The 21,456-nt window shown below is 16.9% G+C and overlaps 2 protein-coding genes across 2 annotated transcripts; both read right to left on the bottom strand.

The window, feature by feature from the left end:
• Positions 1 to 1,054: 1,054 nt before the first annotated feature.
• LOC107999604 (putative odorant receptor 92a) lies at positions 1,055 to 7,878 on the bottom strand. The gene is made up of 6 exons (XM_062072024.1): positions 7,612 to 7,878; positions 6,136 to 6,420; positions 3,653 to 3,995; positions 1,654 to 1,884; positions 1,347 to 1,460; positions 1,055 to 1,245 (listed from the first exon to the last, which is right to left on the bottom strand). The coding sequence occupies exons 2-6, from the start codon at positions 6,390 to 6,392 to the stop codon at positions 1,063 to 1,065; spliced, it is 1,128 nt and encodes a 375-aa protein (XP_061928008.1). The 5' UTR covers positions 6,393 to 6,420; positions 7,612 to 7,878; the 3' UTR covers positions 1,055 to 1,062.
• Positions 7,879 to 15,014: 7,136 nt separating this feature from the next.
• Positions 15,015 to 20,202, bottom strand: LOC107999605 (odorant receptor 85b-like). Its single transcript, XM_062071976.1, has 6 exons — positions 19,706 to 20,202; positions 19,346 to 19,361; positions 18,195 to 18,566; positions 16,701 to 16,922; positions 16,498 to 16,611; positions 15,015 to 16,420 (listed from the first exon to the last, which is right to left on the bottom strand). Exons 1-6 carry the CDS (start codon positions 19,942 to 19,944, stop codon positions 16,232 to 16,234), a joined length of 1,152 nt encoding a protein of 383 aa, XP_061927960.1. The 5' UTR covers positions 19,945 to 20,202; the 3' UTR covers positions 15,015 to 16,231.
• Between the last annotated feature and the right edge of the window lie 1,254 nt (positions 20,203 to 21,456).

The following is a 21,456-nucleotide window of genomic DNA, read 5'->3' as shown; positions in this document are numbered from 1 at the left end:
TGTAATCAATAATCAATATATTCGTATTATTATATATTTGAGAAATAATGTTTCGTAAATCCTGTGATACGAACATGAACTTTTAATAACTTGATGATAATAAAAAATAACTAAAAGGATTTAAGTGGATTTATAATAATAATAATAAAATAATCTAATTATATGAATTGTTTTTCAAAATTCATATAAATAAAATTTTAATATATTTCTGTATGAATTTGTATGTCACGAATCTTAATAAAGATGTTAAAAAAATCTTTTTAAAATTCATGATAAATAAGAATTTTTAAAACTTTACAATTTAAATCATTTAACTTTAAGTAAATGAATAAAATTAATAAATAAAAATAAAAAAAACATGTTTAAATAGTTAACTACATGAAAGTTAAACATGTTTTTTATTAATTAATTAATTCATTAATTAATTTTACTTATTTTTTTTTAAATTTAATTAAATTTAATTAAAAAAAATTTTTTTTATTTCATATGCATTATCTTTAAAAAAAATATTATATGCGTTATATTCTAAAATATTCATTAATTTAAAAAATAATTAAATTTTAATTTATTCTATTTTATACAATTTTTAAAAATAATTTATGAAATAATAATTAAATTAAATCCTTTTTAGATATTTTTTTTAGTAAGTTCTTTTTTTAATATTTACAATATTTCATTAAATTTATTTTGTATCTCTTGTTTGTATCTGTTTACTTTGTATCTATTTATCAAAATTTGATTTAATTATATTGTATTGAAAATATCTAACCGAAAAATATTTCGGACATTAACTAATTTCATTTTTGAATTTTCTAAATCTTTTTATCATGTTTTATTCCAATGCATATAATACCGAAGCATATGAAGCAGAAATTTTCAACATCTATAAAATAAAATATATTGTATAAAAATAAATATCAATTATTTCATGTATCATATGAAATAATAAATGATTATTTGTCTAAAAATTATTTTTAAAAAAATATTCATATTTATTAATAAAAAAAATAAAAATTTTTTATCTTTAAATTTTAGTTAGTAATTATAATTTGCTTTAATTTCTTAAAAAAAACATAACGAAATTCTTACATTAGCAAATGTTTCTAAAGAAAGTTTCATATATTTCCCAATTGTAAGAGTCAGAGGTTTTTGAGAACGCATTGTTAATAATAAAAGAACACGAATTTCATAAATACTTAATTCATACCAATTAGAATTGTACGCAATCCAATTTATATTCTCACTCTGTAAAGAAGAAAATAAAATTCTAAAAAATAATAAATGGACAAAGTTTATATCATACAAAACATTGAAAAGTTTTATTTTAATATTTATAAATGTCTTACTTTGGAACTAAGATATTCACCCGTATAACAAAGTATAAGTGCCTCAAAATTAAGAGCTACGTAGTAAGGAAAACATTTTGATATTACTGTAGGTGCTTGCTCAGTGCCTATTGACTAAAATGTTAAAAATTGAATATATATTATATATATTATTATATATATATTAAATTATTAATTACTATTAATAATTTATATAATGTGTGGATAATCGATTATACATATTAAACAAAATATATGATATAAAATAAATAAATATAAATTTTAAAGATATTTAATATGTAATATAATGATTATTAAGTTTACTTACGGTTACAAGAATAAAGTTCACAAAACAGATCACTAAAATATTAAAAAAAAACTGTGATAAAGAGATAAATGTAAATATATTTTCGATATTTTCAGATAAATTTAAAGTTCTTTGATGTTTTGCTATAAGCTTTTTTATGATTCTTATACGTAATTCTTGTTCTTTATGTGCGTCTAAAATCTCTGATAATCTATCACAGATTATGTCGAGTTGACTAGCCACATGGAGTACCTAAAAATAATAAAATATAGTTTTAAATTTTATTTTAAATTATTATTATTATGTAATATATATATATCCTCAAAATTAAACTGTCAATATTTGAACTATTGTAACTTCAAAACAAAATATTGTATAATAATTTAAATTCATTTTAAAAGATAAAATCTTTTAAATGAAAGTGAAAATTAAAAGATAAAACTTTTTAAATGAATTTAGACTGTTATACAATATTTTTTCGCATTTAAATTAATTTTTTCTAATCTTTTTATATTAAGAAATAAAATAGAGAACAGAAAAAAAATTTCATTTTGAATTTCACAAATTCAATTTATATGAATAAATATGAATATATATGAATAAATTTATTTCAATTCGTTTTACAATAAAATGTTATAATAAACTTGTGAAGAGAATTTTTTCCTTTATAACGATTAAAAAACTATGAAAATAGAATTCTATATTTGTTATATATATTTGCTATTATTATTATAAATATTAAAAATATAAGAAAATATTTCAAATGTATTGATATATTGATATTGTGATGATACATATTTGACCTTGAGATAACTTTGATAATAATTCTATGAAAGTTATATTTAAATTTTAAATAGAATCGTTTTATTTTTTACTATATATCCTTGAACATATATCCTTTATATTGACGTTATTAAAATATATTTATGCATATATTTTTCTTAAATTGTTGTTGAATTATTAACTTCAATTTTGAAAGTTGGAATTTTAATTACTATGTGCTGCCAGCATGATATTAATATTTATTCAATGTACACTGCTCGCAAATTTTATATAAATTTTATATAATATAATTTTATAAAAATCTTATGCAAAATATATGAAAAATAAATAATTATTATATTATAATATTTACTATTATAATAATATTATTATAATATCATGCTGTTATAGCATAATTTTATACATTTCTATCTGTTAAAAAAAACTAAAAAATTAATTTCGATCTTATATAATTATATAAAATTTAAATAATAATTCTAAAAAAATTCTAATAATTCTAAAGTTTTGTGTATGTGAGAGAAAGAAAAGAAGAGAAAAAAAAGAAAGATTTATATCTTTTAACTTATCCTCCATTATTAAAATAACATCTCTGTAATGTGCGAAATTAGTTTTCATCTTTTTTAAAATTTCAGATATTATTTTTCCACATGCACTAGTATTCTTTAATATAATACCATTGTATTTTGAAGCAGAATATAAAAAACTATTTGTTATATGTATTCTTATAGAAAAAAAATCATGACAAAAAATCTGATTTCAATGATTAATATTATGTCCATATCCAATTCAATAAAAATAATATTGGCGCGGCGATATGTAAACTTTAAAATTAATAATTTAATAAACTTAAGAAAAATATATGCATAAATAGTATTTTGAAAATGTCTTAATATTGACCATAAGAATATTTAATAAAAAATATAGGATTTCATTTAAAAATTTAAATATAATTTTCAAAAACAATTCAAGATTATCCCAAGATCAATACTTATTATCACATAATCATATTCAATTTTTAAAACTTTTTTATATTTCTGATACAAAAATAATGGCATGTATAAAATGGATTAATACTTAAAATGAACATATTATGTTCAAGTTGAATTTAATGCATTTAGAAACAAATATTATTCCATTTTTGTCTTATTATTTTTGGATGTTATTTTGCAAATTTATTTGGATGAAATAAAAAATTGTATGATTATTTCCTAATGTTGAAAAAATTCACAATACTCACAAAAGTTGCAATAATTGTCATAAACATTCCAGCCATTGTGGCAAACATAAATTGCATGATAAGTTGAATCGTTACAATAATCTCATATAGTGGTGAAACTGTTGCTTCGAAAGGAAATTCCATCTTTAATAAAAATTTTTTCTGATCAGAACGTGATGCTCCAATATCAGGACCAAAAAACGTAGACACTGCATACATAAAGATACTGCATATAAATATTACAAGCATAAGCTTTGCAATGCGATAGGATAAAATAGCTTTCTGCATCATTATTTCCATATTCCATTCAAATTTACAATTATCCCAGTCTTCGGCAATTATGATCAAACTTTCAAAAAGAACTCTGTGTAAAATAATATCCCTAGTCATATAGTTTTCATATATGCATATATATAATTATAAATATTTATCTATGGAACTGAATTATAAACTTGAATTATTTGTTTATTATACAAATACATTATCAAAATATATACATTTATTAATAAGATATTAAAAAGATAAACCAATTTTTTTATATTTTTTATTCTTTGAAATCAATAACTTTTGATTTTAAAATTAAAAAAAAACTTATATAATATCTTGCAAAATCATATATTGCTTTTTATCTATCATTGTCTAACAAAAAAATATTAACAGAGTGATTATTCAATAATATTTCAAAATATCTAAATTAAAATTTCTTTGTGAATAATGTGAATATAATGTATGTAGATATAATTAATTGGATAAGTCAGTTCTTAGATTTAAATCCAATTGAATATTTGTAAGACTATATTAAAATATCAATTGAAATATCATTTTTTTTATAATATGAAATTAATCAAAAAAATCATGTAAATTTATTTAAGAATTTTGCGTTTGATTAATTTGCAATCATCAAATCAAGAATCATCTACTATTTTACTGAGATTACAAAATTGATGAAATTTACATATCGTTTATTAATAGACTCATAGTTGTTTCTCTGTATTACTTTTAATTCCAAATTATTGATCTCAGAAAAATATAAAAAAATTTATAGACAATTAATTTGTTTTTTAATTTTTGGCAATAAATATTTTTTTATATTTTTATATTATTTAAATATGATTAAATAAAATTATTATATATATAAAATTATTATACTTATAATAATAAACATAATGTTAAAAGATTATAAATAGAAAATATTTTTATTATATATTGAAAATTTGATACTAAGCAAAATTTACTAATAAATAAAATAAATTATATAAATTTAGAAACTGATATAGATTTATTATTATCAAGTCATTCCATAACTTTCTACGATTTGAAATTTAATTTCTAAAATAAAATTTAATTCACGTAACTTTCTGAGATAATTTTTAAGAAAAGAGCTATTAATCTTTAAATAAAACCATACTTTTTTGAACAATAATACATAATAGATTTTACATATCGTATATTATAAAAATTGCATCAACAATATTGAAGTTGTATTTTATTGATTTTTTTTCTCACACAAAAAAGATTTAAAGAACAGAGGTACATCGAAATCAAATTTTTATGTAAAGTAAATTTTTTAATAATTATTAATGACTTAATAATTTCCATTTTATTTATTTTATCTCTGATAAAAACTTAATATATAAGAAATAGCACGAAAAAAATTTAAATTAAAATATTTGTATATTTATAATGTGTATTTAAAAATTAATGTTAAAAAGTATTTGTGGAATATTTTTATGGATTATTCTAGAGATTAGTATAAAAATTTATATCAAATATTAATTACGATTTATTTATTAAATTATAAACATATTTATTAAAGTTTGCAACAAAATGAATGTTCGATTTACAATGTCATCTTATTCTTTTAATTAATAAATATATATTTATAATATATAATTAATAAATATAATTTAATAAATAAATGTGGATAATTTTATTTTAAATATATCAATTTTTGTATTTGTTTTGATTTATATAATAGATTTTTCAAAAATATTTCATAAATATTATTCTTTATTAAACAGAAAAAAAATTTTAATATTTCTATATGATTTATAGGTAACAGTCGAAATAAATAATGATGGTATTATAATTAATAGAATTGATAATATAAGTAAGTAATAATGTAATAGAATTGTTTTCAAAATCAATTAATTAATAATATTTAAAATAAATACATATTTTTCTATTCTAAAAGAGATTTTATGTTATGTTTTGCTTCTGAAAATCAAGCAACTTTTTAATTAAAAAATTTCTATAGAATTAATTATAATTACGTGACAAGCTTAATGACAATTAATGGGATACATATTTCATGCAGAATGTAATTTTTATAACACATTGACAAATATATTTATTTAACATTATTTATTTAAAAAAATTATTTAAAAAAAAAGGATATTCAATTTTAGTAAATTTACATTTCATAAATTTGAACAACTCGAAATCGAACTTTCAGAATTATTTAATAATAAAAAGACTAAATAACTAATTAAAATACATCTTACCGTTTATGGAACCAAATGATAATAAATTTCAGAAGGAGAAGAGTATTTGAACAAGTAATGCTTAAACAATCCAATATATCTATTAAAGTGGCCGTTTTAATATGGATAATGCAATATGAGTATTGAAATATCAAAAATATTGACATCACAGTTGTCCACATGATATATTTTAAAATTTGACATGAAGAATTTGGCCAGGCACCAATCAAACGAAGACTTATTTCAACTGGACGATTAATAATACTCTTTATTGCCATTAATATTTCGTTAGAATATAAATATTATCTATATTATGAATTTGAATAAAGATTATTAGTTTAGTAAATAAATTAATTACATGTAATAAAAATATAATAAAAAATAGAAAAAAATTAAAAAATATATAATAAATTATAAATAAAATATAAAATATAAATTTATATATAAATATAATATATAATATATATATAATACATTAAATATATTAAATTATAATTATAATATATTAAAGATAATATATTAAACATAATATAATAAATATAAATTTCTTATTGAAATTGAATTATAAAGAATAAAAATTGTATTAAACAATATATAAATAAAAAGAAATATTTATTTTATGTATTGCATACTGTATAATGTATTAGACATCTGTTTATAGTAAATAATATTTAATTTTAATTGATTTGCATATTATTAAATTTTAATCTAAAGAAGTTGAGAATAATTTTCATTAGATTTGTTATTAGATTAATAATTCATTAAATTTTTTAAAATCATATTTATTATATAAATCATAATAATAAAAATATAATAATAATCAAAAAAAAAACGTAGAATCTTCTAAATGATTCGAAAAATCATGAAAATTTTGTAAATTATTAAATTTTAATTAATAAATGTAAATAATCTAAATAATATAAATTTTATTACTAATAATACATGAGAATCAATATTTTATTGTAGAAATTAAAATATAGAAATTTATTATAATTTCTTTTATTTATTTATTTTATTAAAATTTCTATTACTACTATTAATAGAAGTTAAAAATATACAACAATTTTCAATCTTGAAATTCTTACAAATAACAAATAATGAATTCATTTTTCTTTTTAAATAAAAATTATAAAATAAATAATTAACATTTTTATCTCAATTAATCAAAATAAATTAATAGAATTGAAATAATAATAATAATTTTTTTATTATACTAAGAAATTTTAAGAAAATTTCTTATAACATTATCCTACAGCAAAAGCAAAAAAAAATATCCTTTAAAAATATATTCAAAATAAAAAATAATTTTTTATATGTACAGTTTTTTTTATTAAAAAATTTAATATATATATTTAAAAATAAATGTAAGTATTTGAAAAAAGAAAATTAAATTTTATTTAAATAATTATATTATTGCTAAGTTGTATCATACGTAAAATGAATAAAAATTATTCATTTTTCAAAGTTTTTAATACAAAAAAAAATATGTATAGTTACCGATATATATCAAAATATCCTCCAGAATATTGTAACAAATCACAGTCGAGCGATCACTGCATACTGAAAACTAGCATAATGGAGATAAAGATAAAACTTTTAAAACATGTACAACTAAAACAATCTTTAGAAATGTTTATTGATCGAACGTAATTACCTCTACTGTATTATAAAGAAACTAATGCTCAATGTACTACTAATATCAGCGATTACTGAATGAACAAAAAAAAAATGCAAAGAGTACAGGAGAGTTTCCTTTACATTGATTTTTCCAAACATTATTACGAACTATTTATATTAAAAATGCAGATAGATTTCCCAGTGAAGACAGATAAAGGTAAAGACAAACATACACTTATTTTCTTGAAAAAAAGAAATAAAATTATAAATATATTCTGATTGTGATTCAATATATTTATTTCACTATAAAATATATTTATTTAATACTTACTTTTTTAACAAATTTTATATGTCACAAAATTATCCATTACATTAAAATAAATTCATATTCTATTATCATTTAAATATTGAAGATTTATAAAAGACAAATTATTTCATATTAATTTTTTAAAATATTTGTAAATAAAAAAATAAAATGTAAAGATTTATAAAAATCATTTAATTTTAATATTAGTTTATTTACATTTCTTAAATAATTGAAGTAAAAAATATAAGATGAAATATGAAATAAAACATCATTATACAGATTTTTAATAATTCTAACAATTAATCTAATTTATTAATCTAATTAAAATGATAAAATATTTTTATCAAAGATTTTTCATAATACAATATCTTTCATAATACATAATATTGAAATAATAAAAATAAAAAAATAATGTAATTAAATTATAAAATAATATCGAACTAAATTATAAAATAGCTGAAAATATTATAAAATTTAAATGCAATAATATATTGTTCTTAATAATTTATTTATTTTAATTTAAGAAGATTTGAATTTAAAAAAATATTGCAAATAAATTAATTCAATTTTAATGTTAAATATTAAATATTAAATATATATTTAATTTTAATATTAAATATTAAAATTTATTATTATTAACTATTATTAAAATTTAAAATTGAAGTTTTATCGAAGAAAATATTCTTCGATTTTTAAAATTAAAAATTTTAATATATATTGAACAACATAAAATATTTTCTAGAGAATTGTTATAATTTTTTAATTATAATTATTTCTATAAAAATTTTCATTTCACGCACATATACAAATTTATTTATTTTAATGTTATGTCGATTAAATTAATAAAAATTAATCAACAATTCATTAATAATTTTTTTATGCAGATATAAATCAATTCTTCGAATTAAATCTGATCATCTTTTTCTTTATTATAAAAACGAATTTAAACTTCTCATTTTAGATGCATTTTGGATTATTCATTCATAGCGAAAAATACAAAGATTTTTTTCATCTAAATTCACCCAAAATAAACATCCAAAGTAATTAGTGAATAAAATAGAATCAGTTTTTATCAGTTATTTTTTTTGACGAATAAGATAGATTCATAATGAAACAATAATAACAGATCTAAACTTGTTTGAAATAACGAATAAACAACTGTTTAAGTAACAGTTTTGTACACATTTTTTATATATTCAAAAGAGAAATCTAAATTTGCCTTAACTCGATTCAAACATTCATATTTCATTAGCTGACATTTTGAAACTAATGTATTATTATTTTGAATTAATGATATATATTTTTTATATATTTTGAATTAATATATTATTATTATTAAATATAGTTATTGCATAAGTAGAAATATTTCTTTTATCTGTGATATTTATCATGAATCAATCATCCGCGATGAAAAGATGAGAAAGCATTCAAAATGAAAAAATATAAATTCGCTTTAAACTATTATATATAAATTCCATTAATCTATTTATTCATTCACGTTTAACATTTATAAAGAATCTCATTAAAATTAAATTAAAGAATTTATAAGATCATTCTTTATTTGAAGAATACATATTAAAAAATCAAATATTTTCAATTTCATGATATAATATAATATACATATAATATATATTAATTATAAATTAAATAATTTCTTTAATTAAGAAAATCCAAACATATATCTGTTATCAATGTTATATTATTAAATTATTTTTTTTATTACTTAGATAAATCAATAAAAAATCAAAAAATAATACTTTATAAGTTATGAATACAATGAAATTAAAAGAAAAAGAATTACAAGAAAAGAATTTAAATACTAAATAAATTTTATAACTATCCAAACTATGATTATAGAAATTATAAAATTTCGAAATAATCATAAAGATTTTTTTTATATGAAGCCCTAAATACACTTACGCCAAGAACAATCATGCATATGCGATTTTTCCCAATATCATCTAATAAACATAAATCATTCAAGTTAATACATAGTTATTTTCCGATTAACGCATAAAACAATTAATCTTTCTTGTCTGCAAACTTGCATTTTTTCATTTTATAAATAAAAACTGTATAATTGCAAATATTAAAAATATTAAAAAAAAATATTAAAAATTTTAATTTTTTAAAATGAAATAAGACAAAAATCAAGAATAAGAATAATTGCATTTTTTATTTTTTAGTTAGTTAATAGATTTTGTTTTTTAGTTATTAATAATTATAAATGGATATATGGATAAATGGAAAAATAAAACGAAATTAACTGGCTTTAATAACCAATTCAAAGAGCTTAACAAAATGATTTTCTTTAAATCTCTATAAAATAATTATAAATGTTCAAAATATTGACTATTTATGATGATTCAAAATTATAATTTTTGAATTATTGAATCATATGCATGTTTTATTGTCTTTAAGTTTATTCCAGCAGATATTGCAATTCGCTTTTTCATGTTTTCCTGTATAATTTATATTTTTTGAGATTTTTTCATGAAAAGAAATCTAATGGTATTAAATAAAAAAAATCGACTTAGTCACAAATTATCTTTCTCGATTTTTGTATAGATTTAAATAAAACTCATTTAAACTTCTTATTTTTGACATAATGTGCTAACATTATGTTATATACAACAACATTGTTTATCGATTATTTAATGATTTAAAAAATTAGTATAATATGTACTGGAATAAACTTAGAAATAGTAAAATATGTGTATGATTATTCAAAAAACTTGCATCATCACAAATACTAATATTTCGAACATCTCCTGTAAGATAAAAAAAAATCATTTTATAAATAGATTTTCTTTAAATAGATTTGATCTTGATACTAACTTCTTGAATTGGACTCAAATTAGGATATTCATATTCATAAAAAAATTACATGCAAAAATTGATTATTATAATCAAAAAAATGCAGATGATATTGAAATGCATCTATTTATATAAATACTTACTTAATTATATGTCTTTCTTTAAACAAAATTATATATAAAATTTTTTCATGTTGTTACAAATAGTGAAAATATTCAAGGCGAATAAAATTATTGAATCATTCTATATAATTTAATATAAAATTAATGATATCTAATATAAAATTATTCATTTGAAAAATTATTGATATTCTTATTAAGTTTTATATTTATTTTGATATCTAAAATCAATTTTTCAAAGATGTTCTCTATATTTTTATAAATATCTTGTATTTTTATATAATAAAAGATTAAAATACTGAAACAAAAAAGATTAAACTTTGCCAATATCCAAATCTTTCTTATTCTTCAATATTTGCATATATCTATAAATAAAATGTAATAATTTTTATCATTATATATTTTATTTTCATTAAAATTGTTCATATTCCATATTTATATTTATAGTTTCTAACAGAATTTTTTAAAAATTCATATCATTGCATATAAAACAAATATATATGAAGCAAAAGCTTTTAACATCTAAAAATTTTAATATATCTTAATTATATGAAAAATAAAAGCATACATGAAACATGTAAATAAAAAATAATCGATAATATTTAATAAAATTTACAATAAACAATCTTACATTGGTAAATGCTTCCAAAGAAAGACATACAAATTTTATAAAATGAAGAAATTATGACTTCAAATGGGAATTTCATTTTGATTAAAAATTTTTTTGGAATTCGATATAACTTGATCCTTCTGAAATTTTCCAATTATATATATATGGCATTATATATCTAAAAAAAACCCATGTAATAATCAATTAAAAAACTTGAAATGCAGAAAGATAATCTAGCTTTATCTGTCATTATTCATTTATTTTCAATATTTATTTTCAAGTATAATTAATATTATTTCAATCTTCAAACATCAAACATGGTCATTATAATTTCATGAAACATTCTGTTTCAAAATAATATTTTGATACATTAATATCTTAAATTACTATATTAAATTACTATATTAATAATTATATTAAATATTTATAATTTTTTGAGGAATTAAAATGAAAATCATATAAGCATATAATAAACGTCCATTCATTTTAGCATATATATGTTTATCATTTGAAATAAAAAATTAAAATGAAAGCTATGAATTTTCAATTCATTTTTATAGATTTAGAAAAAAAATAAATAATAAAAAATATATTCGAATAGTTAAATTTATTTATTTAAACATTATACTTTCAATATATATATTCAGAATTTTGTTTAAATTCTATGTGAAGGTTATTAATCTAATATAAATAAAAGTTTGTATATTTTTTATTTAAAAATAAACATATTGCTATTAAATTTTTATTTTTTTTTTCATTGACTTCTTTTTTGCAATTTCTAATATTTTTAAAATTTTCAATATTATTATTAATTTTTAATAACTAATTTTAAAAATTTTATATTTTGTGAATTTTATAAATTCATTAAGTTTTTTTGTTTAAAAATATAGTAGATTAAAATTATAAAAAAAATATATTAATAAAAATAAAAATAAATATTTATATTTATATTTTTTGTATTTATGAAATTATCAATTAAAAAATCAAAATCAAGAAAATCTTTTTTTTTTATTTTAATAGAAATATAAAAATTTGAAGTTTTAGAAGATTTAAATAAATCTTTTAATATCTAATATTGTTTTATAACATTTTTTTTTCTTTTCTATAATTTCTGAAATTTTTGTCACAAAATTATGATCTAATATAAGAAATTTTAATTATATAAAATATTAATTCGAATTATATTCGTGAAACATTTAAAGAGTCGATTATAGAATCCAAAACAAATACAAATATTGGTATACAAAAATATTAGTTAAGATTTATTTATTATATTACAAGCAATAATTGAAATTGACATTATACAAAATAAGATGAAAATAGAATGAAACTATTCTATTTTCACTATACTTCTATCACATATTACACATATTCTTGTCTCATTTCACCTAACACGAACTTCAATTACTTATAATATAAAAAAGCCTTAACTTTAAAGGAAAAAAAAACCAAGATATCATATTGTATTTTTTAAGAATAATATGCATTTTTATAGTTAAAAAAGAAAAGAAATTAATTAAAAGTAATATTATAAAATGAAAAAATCATAATATCTCAAATTTTATTATCTAATCATATTTATATTAATACTTATAACTTTTTTCATTCACATCTTTTTCCACTCAAGAAATCATTTTTTATTATTTTAATTTTTTATTATTTTAATTTTTTATTACATATATATTATACTTACATTGTTTTCTATTGCTTTAACTCATTTATAGAAAATTTTGATTAAAAGTTTTTCTAATTTTAATCTAATTTCGATATTGCGATAAGGAAAATTATCCAATAGTAACCAATATTGATTTTCATTTTTTTATCATATTAACGTAAATTAATGTAAAATGATACATTTATTTATTATTTTAAAAAAATGTTGATATTTGATATAAGAAGTGAAAATCCACATTAGTCAGTATAGTATCTACATTGATAAAAAGAAATTATATTAAATAATATATACATGTATTATATATACATGTCTTATTAGTTACTGCTTATAAAATCAAATAATAATCACAATCATTAAAAGTATGTGAAAATCCAAAAATGTCAAATCGAAATTTTTTTTCTTAAATCAAATTGGATTGTAATATCTCATTACTCAAAAATTTCTAAGAATTTCGGATCTAATTTCAAAGTAGATTTATTAATATTCCATGTATTGATACATCGATATATCGATTTATATATATATATATATTGATTTTGATCAAAATTTTTCTTAAATAGTTTTTTGAATAGTATCACTATAATCACGATTTTCAATAAAATCTTTTCTATATTAATCTTTCTGATATATTTTTCTGCAAGTTGTATAATCGAATATCTATTGTATACTAAACACTTCAATATTCTTACCAATCAAATGAAATTACCTATTATTACACAAATAGTAGTAAAATATACAGATAAAACTTATTATCATAATTATGACTATAGCAAAGATCTTTTCTATTTATAATTATAATAAAAGGATAATTACATTCTGTATATATTTATACATACATTCAAAATATCTTCAACTTCTTATAGTCAAAGAAATTTGTTTTTATATATTTTATCCAATAGAGTTCAAAGATACGATTTCATAAAAGTAAAGTTTAAACAATTTTTAATATAATTATTTTTAAATATATCAACAAAATATAATTGTTTGTTACATTCCTCTTCGTCTTCTATGTATCAAAAATGAAAATAAACAAGTAGTAAAAATAATTAATAAAAATTAATTAAAACTACCTTATATTTACATTATATTTGTAAAAATGTTGTATGTATTGTTGTTATTAATTTTTGAAAAAATTAGAACATTATGAAGTTATATACATTAACATTATAAAGCTGTATATTAATTATTAATAATAACATTAAAAATCATTCAAAACAAGAGATATCTAGACTGACTTGTTTAAATTGATAAAAATTTTTTTGAACATGTAATATAAAATATATTGAGAAATATTTTTTTTAATTAATTAATTAATTATTTTTAATATTTAGTTATTATATTTTACAGAATATTTTTTAAAATCATTATAGTTATATATATTTAAAATATAAATCAATTTGAAATATAAAAATTATTATTTTATAAATATTAGATAAAAATATATTATGAATTTTTAAGAAAAAATATTGAAAATTTTAATTTAAGAAATTTGTTTATTTAAAAAATTACATTATATATTAATAATATATTTTTTTTATATTTATTAAAAAATAATAAATGTGTAATGAGTTAATATAAAATAATAATAATATAATTAATAATAATATTATATTAATAGTAATAAATTATTAATAATAAATAAATAAGAATTAATCATAATGTAGATAATAAAATTGATTTAAATAAATAAATAAATATAAATAAAACAAAATTTGCATATTTTATACAAATATAAGATTTTAATTGTGGGAAAATAACATGACATTTGATATAAAATACAATTGTTTCATGCTTCACTTCATCTAATACAACTTTCAATTTTATATATAATATATATAAACCTCAACCAACATTTTTCTATTTAATTTTTATATTTATCTTGTAGTTTCCTTATGATCTCTATCAATCTTTCAAAATGTTTCCATGAATATATTAATCATACCTATATATTATTTGATATTATATAATATTAAATAATTAAAATTGTATTATTAACAAAGATGTAAATAATTTTGTGTTTTATAGAATATAATATATAATATATATGTATATAACATATAATATATATAATATGATTATAATTGATAATATATTTTTATTATATTTTATAAATTTGAAATATTTTTCATAAAAATCCATTTACATTTTTATATTTTATAACTCTTTAAAAAATCATCAGAATTCTTATTTATAAATATTTATATTTTATTACTTCATCTTGAGGCTACTATTTTAATATAACATATTCGTGGGATATTTTTAAAAATATCCCATGAAAGTTAATATAAAAAAATGTTGGTTAATGCTTTTTTATTATGTTACAAGCAATAATAATGAAATTTGCGTTGAAATTTGCGTTAAATACAAAACAAAAATAAAGTGAACTTATTTCTATTAAATCATTTATTTCCGCCTCGCTTCATCTAATAGATCTTTTTTATAACGTAATAAATAAAACGATATTTTTATATATTAATTTTTAAGCTTTTTTTTAATATCTAGAATACCGCCAAAAATATCCTGTGAATATATTAACATTCAATATATATATATTACTTTATTCTTTTCATTAGTCATTCTATTATTTTTCAAATCACTAAAATTGGAGGAATAAAAAATAATATAACAGGAGAATTGAAAAATAATATAATATTACATTATTGCATTCAAATTTTCTAATTTATCTTATTTATATAATTACAAATAATTAAATTTAATACATTTTACTACATATTTCATCAAAATTATCCATATTTTAATGAAAAATCCACAACATATAAAATGATTGCTTAAAAACTCAATATCTTGCATATAGAACAGATACATATGAAGCAGAAGCTTTTAACATCTAAAAATTTATATTAATCGTAATTATATAAAAAATAAAAAATGAAAAATTATACAAAATAAATTAAAAACATATATATAAAAATGTTAAAAAATAGAATACACTTAATTTATTATATTATTATTTATTTATTCGATAATAAATTTAATTCTCTTACGTTAGCAAATGCCTCTAGAGAAAGACAAATAAATTTTCCGGCTGTAAGCGTTAATTGTTTTTGTGATCGTAAAATTATCAGTAATATGATACGAACATCTCGAGATTTTAAATTGTACCAAAGAAAATTATATATAGCTTTATTAATATTTTCACTCTACAAAAAAAGATATTAGTGAAACATTATATTTTTTATTATTTTATTTTACATATTTATATATATTTTTTTTTCACCTTAGAAGTAATATATTCTCCAGTATAACACAGAATAAATGCTTCGCAATTAACAGCAATGTAATAGGGAAGACATTTCATTATTAATACAATTGTTTGTTCCGTATGCAAAGACTGTTGTAAGTAAAAAAAATGAATCAGTTTCTATTTTATTTTTATTTTATAATTATCTATTAAATACATAATAATTTTTGAATACTCACGACTGTCAGAACGAAACTTATAAAGCAAATTACCAACATATTTGATACAAATTGACATAGGGATATATAAGTAAAGATTGTTTCAATATTTTTTGAAAGTTTTATAATTTTTTGATGTCTCACAATAATATCCTTAATTACATTTTGCGATTCTCTTTTCTCGTAACTATAAAAAGTTAAGTTTTGACAAAATAAGTCAATTTGACTACCAACATATAGTATCTAAAAAAAGCAAATTTTCCAAATGAAAAATATCCAAACATTAAAAATATTATATTTTATGAGTGTATTTATATATGTAATAAGAAGTAAAAATAGATTATTTATTCATTTAAAATTTTTAACTAACTATAAATGATTTACATATATATATACATAAATATCTTAATTCTGTATAATAATTCTTATTATATTTATTTTTTGTTTTTATATTTAATGTTTTTTTATTTAATATCAAATTATATTTTTCTATCAAAATTTATTAACAGATATTAAAAATGAAATAAAAATATAAAATATAAATATCATATCAAAGTATCTTTATAGAGGATTTTTTAATATATAGGAAAAATAGATAAAGTTTTTATTATGTATATATACCAATAAATCATCAATATATTATTTTTGAAGTTTTATTTACAAAAACAGCAAACTTAAATAATACTTATTTTTCTTAAATATAATAATATAATAATGTAATATATAATAATGTAATAATAAAATAAGATATTTATTTTTCTTAAATATAATAATATAATAATGTAATAATAAAATATAATAATGTTTTATTACATAATTATTTATATTTGATCATATTTATTTGTCTCTTATCTTTATATTAATTTATAATTTAAGTAATATCTAAATAGTAATTATATTAATTTTTTATTGATAGCGGAATTACAAATATTTTTTTAAATTTTTTAATTTTTAAAAAGTTTAAAAAGTTTTATATTTGTTTTATATGTAATTTACAAATTTCTAATTTCATTTTTAATTATTTTCATAAACAATAAATCCAGAAATTGTAATATAAATATTAGTTAATTTAAAAGTTAAAAATATTTGTGATTGTGATGTTATAATTAGAATTAATTTCTTTCTTAAATATATCAAAAATCTTAAAAAATGTTATTTCAAATTAAAAAAAAAATGAAAAATAAGCGTATTTAAATATTGCTTTAAAAAATTATAATAGTATGTTTGAAAAAAATAATAAAAAATTTATCATCATCAATTATGAAATACTTTTAAAAGCAATTATTAGTATAGAATGTTTTGACATACAATGTAATATGTCATGAAATTTAAATTAGAAAAGGAAAATAGCTTTTAAAATTCTTAAAAATTAAATATATAAATAGTTAATTATTGTGAAATATTGTCAAATATCGTCAAATAATCATTTAAATATTTAAATATTTAAATACAATATTAAATTTTGTTAAAATAATAACTTCTTTAAAACATATATGATTAAAAAAAATTACTTACTAATGCTGCAATTAATGCTATTGATGTAGCCGCACCATAAACTATAAATGATTCAAATATAAATTGTGTAATCAGAATAATTTCATAACGTGGAGAAATTGTGGATATAAATGGAAATTCCATTCTAACTAAAAACTTCCCTTGATCTTCATCAAATATTACTAAAGCAACTCCTGAATATAGGAAAAATGTAATCGCGAAATAACTGATTAAGAAATTTGAAATACGGGAAGATAACATGGATTTATCCATTATTATTCGTTTATTTTCAATAGCAGAATAATTATTATTCAAATCTTCCTTCATAGACATCAGAATTTCATAAAATGTTCTGTTCAAAAATAATATTTTCTTTAAAATGAATATAAAAAATATTTTTTAAAAATTCAATTTTATTAAATATTATATTGCCACATTTATATCTTAGAAATAATTTTAATTAATATTTCATTTTTAAAAAATTTAACTTATACGCATAAAATTTGATTTATATTCATAAAATTAATAAAATTAATAAAATTAATAATTTAATAATTAAAAAATTCGAGATAAATTTAATTTCGTGTAAATGCAAATAGATCAATGACAATCAATAACTTTAATGGCAATTTTCTGTTTTCTATTTTTTCTTCAATTTCAAATAATAATTCAAATATAAAAGTTATATCAATTTAAAAAAAAATACAATTTATTCAACATATTATATATTAGATACAAATGAAATTAATTTATTAATTTTCTAATTTTTTTTTCATAAGTTTCAATAATTTCTAATTTTTTATATAAATATTATAAATATATAGATATTCAATTAAATCTCTAAAACGATATTTTTTTTTAATAAGCACAATATTTTATAATATTAATTATAATTATAGATATATATATCTGAAAATTGAAAATAATGCTAAATCAGCAAAATTTTTTTAATTTTATAAAAAAAACAGTAAAATAGATTGAATTTATATTAATTTTTTCGATATTAAATTCTAAAAAGAATAAATATAAATATAAATAATATGTATATAATATACATATAATTCAAATATATAAAATAAAAACTGATTTAATTTACTTTTATAAAAGAAAATATTGCATTAACATTTCAGATATAAAATATTATATTTTTAAAAAAAATATTTTAGAGATACGCATTTCCGATTCAATCTACAGAAATATAAATAAAAAAATGAATGAGAATTAATTTTCATAAAATTTATTTTTTTGCAAAAAAAAAGATTTAATTTAATGATGGATTATCTATGATTAGCGCACGCGCATATGTATATATATAAATAGAATATAATATTAAATTCTAAAAATGGAAGAAAAAAAGGAAAAAGTAAGAAAAAAAGAAATGAAAGAAATTTAATTCGACTATAATTTGAGTATAAATTGATTATTTAAAATCCATTTAACATAATTTCAATAATATTTAAAATATTTTCATTCTAATTCTTTATTTAATAATAAAAAAAATTATATTATAAATAACATTATAATATTCTTACCGTTTGTGAAACCAAATAACAATTAATTTGATGAAAACAAGTGTATTTGATAAAGTAAGACTTAATCCATCTAATAGGTCAATTAAACCTAATTTAATATGAGTAATACAATACCAATATTGAAATACTAGAAATGTTGGCAATATTATTATCCAAGTAATAATTTTCAGTTTTGGATACGGAGAATCTGGCCAAATACCAAATATACGCAAACTATATTCCAATGGACGATTGATCATAATTTTCGAAATTATCGATAAAATTTTCAATTTTTATTCAAATAATTGAGATAAAATGTTAATATTGCTGTAATCATAATAATATATAAATGTGCTATGAAAAACACCAAAATAGTTCTTTATTTAATATTGATATAATAATAATAATATTCAATATATATTTAATTTTGTCTTAATTTTCAAAAATATTTCTTATAGATTTTAATAAATAGATGCTAAATATGCATTTACAAATAATTATTTTCCAAAATACATAGTTTTTGAAAAAATCAATTTAAAAAAACAATATTTTAATCTTGAATTTTTTTATGTTTTTACAGTAATAATTATAAATAATTAAAGAATTATTAGATCATAAACATTTATATATATAAATCCAATATTCGTTACATTTTTTTGATAAAAAAATTTTTGTTCAAAAATTTCTTATTACTTGACTCATTTTTTATCATTGCAGCTTTTCAATAAAAATAAATTTCAATTTAAATTTTTATTTATTCATTTACCTCATTCAATATTGTTTCTTTTTTCATTATTTCTTAAAGAGAAATTTTCTATATTCATCCGTTTTTCAAAAATAAATATAGAGATTTCAATGTAGAAGCAAAGTTTAACAAAACATATGATGGCAATAATAATATTTAATGATGGTCGCTTTGACATTTCATTATGCTAAACAACATAAGAAACATCATTATCACCACCGCATATTTTGTTTATTTCGCTATTAAAGCAATTTTTTGATCAAATTGATTTGATAGTTTCCTTGATAAAAAAAAAAAAGTCTATCGCATGATGTTAGATTTTTTTCTTAATTTTTTAAATAATTTGAAAAATATCAGCAAAGATGAATAAAATATCTTGGGCATCTTTGATTATTATTTAAATATATTCAAATGTTTATTGTTTTAATTGTTATTTAAATATATTTTGATATTTATAATATAATAATTATTTAAATATATCATTTCTGTAAGAGTTCACAAAATCAATTTATGTTAAGAAAATAATTATTACTATAAAAGCATAATATCCAAAATAGAAAAATTACATTATTTTAAAATGATTTTTCAAAAATTATCGATTTTAAAAAATGATTTACAAATTTAAATTCATCAAATTTATATAAGAAATATTCTCGAAGATTCAATAAAAATTCGAAAAGAAAATTAAAATTTATTAAACAATATATAATTACAAAGTAAAAATTCTTTTTTTGTCACTTTAATTAATTATTTTTGTTTTAATTACAAATACCAAAAAATATTAAATTATTTCTCAAATAATATCAAAATAGTCATAATTCAAATAAAATATATCTTGGGCATAGACGAATCTCTTTAACGTAGTTGCACAGTCGAATGCTCATTGTGTACTAAACTCTTCTCAATGTGCTTATCGATCAAATGAAATTACTAGAGTGTTATTACACAAATAATCCTAAGATGGACAAAGTAAAGATAAAACGACTTATTAATAATTGCTAATGCTTTTGCTTTACCAATAATTGCT

This window comes from Apis cerana, linkage group LG2 (genome assembly GCF_029169275.1).
Source record: "Apis cerana isolate GH-2021 linkage group LG2, AcerK_1.0, whole genome shotgun sequence".
Classification (NCBI taxonomy): domain Eukaryota; kingdom Metazoa; phylum Arthropoda; class Insecta; order Hymenoptera; family Apidae; genus Apis; species Apis cerana.
This window is presented reverse-complemented; position numbering and strand designations above follow the sequence as displayed.